At 47.2% G+C, this 2,653-nt stretch overlaps 1 protein-coding gene across 1 annotated transcript; it reads right to left on the bottom strand.

Moving 5' to 3' along the window:
* Positions 1-678: 678 nt before the first annotated feature.
* On the bottom strand, positions 679-1,422 carry LOC149497647 (uncharacterized). The gene is made up of 2 exons (XM_089719241.1): positions 970-1,422; positions 679-883 (listed from the first exon to the last, which is right to left on the bottom strand). Exons 1-2 carry the CDS (start codon positions 1,420-1,422, stop codon positions 764-766), a joined length of 573 nt encoding a protein of 190 aa, XP_089575367.1. The 3' UTR covers positions 679-763.
* Between the last annotated feature and the right edge of the window lie 1,231 nt (positions 1,423-2,653).

The following is a 2,653-nucleotide window of genomic DNA, read 5'->3' as shown; positions in this document are numbered from 1 at the left end:
TAAACTTTCAAATGACCGAACATACCCGACTTTGACCTCATGCCTGACTAGAGGGGCATTGGGATCACACCCGATAATAGCACAGAACTCCTCAAAAAGAGGGCACATCTCCTCCATCATGGCCCCAAACCGAAAAACGTGGGCCTCAGGGTCCCAGAGTCTGATACAGGCCCATAAAAAGTTCCAGTCGATCATTACCCCCCTAAGGGTAATGATAGGAGAGAGGCCATACCTTTTCAAGTTGATCTTTTCAACTTTGGAGAGACTCCTAGCCCAGCTGTGCATGCTATGATTGAAAGAAGGATTCATTCTTTAGAAAAGATAAACACAGAGAGAAAAGAAGAAGAGAGAAGATAAGGAATGAGTGAAGAGCCGAAACAAAGAACAAGCTTTTATAGGAGAAAATGCACCGAATGAGGGCGGCAGCAGCCGCCGAATGATGGCGGCAGCAGCCACCGAATTGCCACCGAATGACGGCGGCAGCGGTCGCCAAATTGCCACTGAATGATGGCGGCAGCGGCCGCCACGCATAAAAAAAAAAAAAAAAAAGGGAGTGTATTTTGTCCATAAGCCAAAATGATGCAGTCCTCCCATTTTGTTTCAAATACAATAAACATGCATACATATATTTCAATACTAACCAAGTGCAGGTACAAGATAAAACTCAGTACAACGATACAGTACAGAAGCACGATCAAAGTTTAGTACAGTAGTCAGACAAGAAAGAAAGAAAGAGGAACAGAAAAATCCGGCAATCATGGCTTCAGCGACGGGGCCTCTGCCTTCTCTGATCATTGTAAGCCTCACGAGTCCAGGACGAAGACAGTTCCTGTTGCATCCCGAGCATCAATTCCATCATCTGATTGATCAATCCAACAGGAACCTATATAAAAAAAAAAAAAAAATGCAAATGAACGTCAAATCTCTTATGAATCGTTTTTGTGAGAGATTTAGCAGTTTTTACCTTACCTCAGTAATGTCCTCAGAAGGCAGAGCCAAGCGATCCACATTTTCCAGCGAGACCTCTCGAAAGGCTAAAGGAGCGTCAGGAGTATGGTAGGAAATGCTGTACGGAAGACGTAAATTGGCCAAGTCTGAATGAAGTGACCCGGTAGCCTCTGTCACAGCCCGGGGAGCCCTGGAATGGCCGGCCGAGTGGCTAGGGCCGGCTTGAGATGAACCTTCAGCCCGAGTAGAAGAAGAAGGATCAGTCGTAGGCCTCCTCTTTGGAGTCCTACTCGAAGAACCCGCGGCCCGAGAAGAGCGGGTGGCGGGCGGATGGAAAGGAGCTGATCTCTGAAAATTGTCAAGCCGCGATCTAATAGGCTGCATCAGAAAGAGTCTGCAGAACTCAGCATAATCTCCCTCCAAGATGAACTCTCCATACGGAATACCCTCAGTATGCGCATCGGTGAGAGTCATCTGCCTGCCCGCTCGTATGTCCCCGGGAGGAGGATAAGGGATGGAACGACAGCCTCTTATTTGAAAGTCTACTCTCTCGCCCAAGTAGTATCGTCTCAGGACGGGATGCGACAGGATCACCCTCCGCCGAGACAAGTCATCTGATCGCTGGAAATGAGGATCAACCTGGATCCAGCTCTGTAGGCGAATGGCCATCGCCCCCACTTCAACCTAAAAAAATAAATAAAAAAAAAAGATGCAAATATGTTGATAAATCTTTTTTATTCAACGTATTCCAGAATTACTGAACACATACCTGCGTCGGGCTACATGTATCAAAAAAGGTTCTCAGGTCTTTTAGCGAGTGCTTATGCCGACTGGTATGAAGGTTTGTTCGGTACCATCTCCAAGCCAACGGTACCAGCCCTAATCCGAGATCTGCATGAATCTGCTCCGGGCGAGTGTAAGGAAAATACTCAAATGCCCAAATCTGCAACAAAGAAGAAACGAGAGTCAAAAGAGGGCTAATAATATAGAAAAATATACAGAATGTTCTTCGCATTACCTCCCAGAAGTAATAGGTCCCGCTAAGTTTACAGTGGCTCCGACTCAGACCACGCATGTCATCATACATACGGCTCAGAATAGCGCCGGCCCAGTCATACTCCGTGAGACGGGCTAGGTTTTCTAAACTCTTCAAAATAGAAGGATTAAACCTCTCTTTCCTGTTGGACCAAAAGGTCAAGGCAAACATCAGCAAGAAAGTGAATCTGGCCACCTGAGTAGCCGTCAGCTCTCCCCGCCTATGTCTAGCATAAATGCCGGGGGCTTGGAGATATAGCCAGCGCCTGGAAACACTCAAAGCTGGAGTAGCAGAACCTGGCCCGACAATCCGAGGCAGGTCTATACCAATCAATTCCGTCATCCGATCAGGGGAAATCTCTGTCCTCCAGTCATCATATAATTCAATCGTCCGAATACCAAAAGGGATTCCGGTAATCACAGAAAAATCCACAGGGGTCATTGTCATCTCGCCCCAAGAAAAATGAAAAGTGTTGGTAGTGTCCCACCATCTCTCGGCCAAAGCACCCAGCAACTCCTTGTGGCTATTTCGGCCAGCATCAAAATGCCTCAAGTAACCCAGACGGGACGGATTGATGATTGCCCCGACCGGGTGGCTCGGATCCAATATCTCGATCGGGATTTCGGACATAGAATTCTCAGCCACATCCAATTTAATGTAAGGATCCTA

Source organism: Jatropha curcas, chromosome 3, assembly GCF_041381405.1.
Source record: "Jatropha curcas cultivar XTBG-Jc1 chromosome 3, XTBG_Jcur_1.0, whole genome shotgun sequence".
In the NCBI taxonomy this organism is placed as follows: Eukaryota; Viridiplantae; Streptophyta; class Magnoliopsida; order Malpighiales; family Euphorbiaceae; genus Jatropha; species Jatropha curcas.
Note: the sequence above shows the minus strand (reverse complement) of the source record. Positions and strands in the feature narration are given on the sequence as shown.

Bases quoted from the DNA above. Each gene is read 5' to 3' on its own strand.
- LOC149497647 (XM_089719241.1), bottom strand. From the start codon at position 1,422: ATGACTCTCACCGATGCGCATACTGAGGGTATTCCGTATGGAGAGTTC. The intron at 884-969 runs GTAAGGTAAAAA...TTTTTTATATAG, and splicing joins CTTCTGAGGACATTACTGAG to GTTCCTGTTGGATTGATCAA.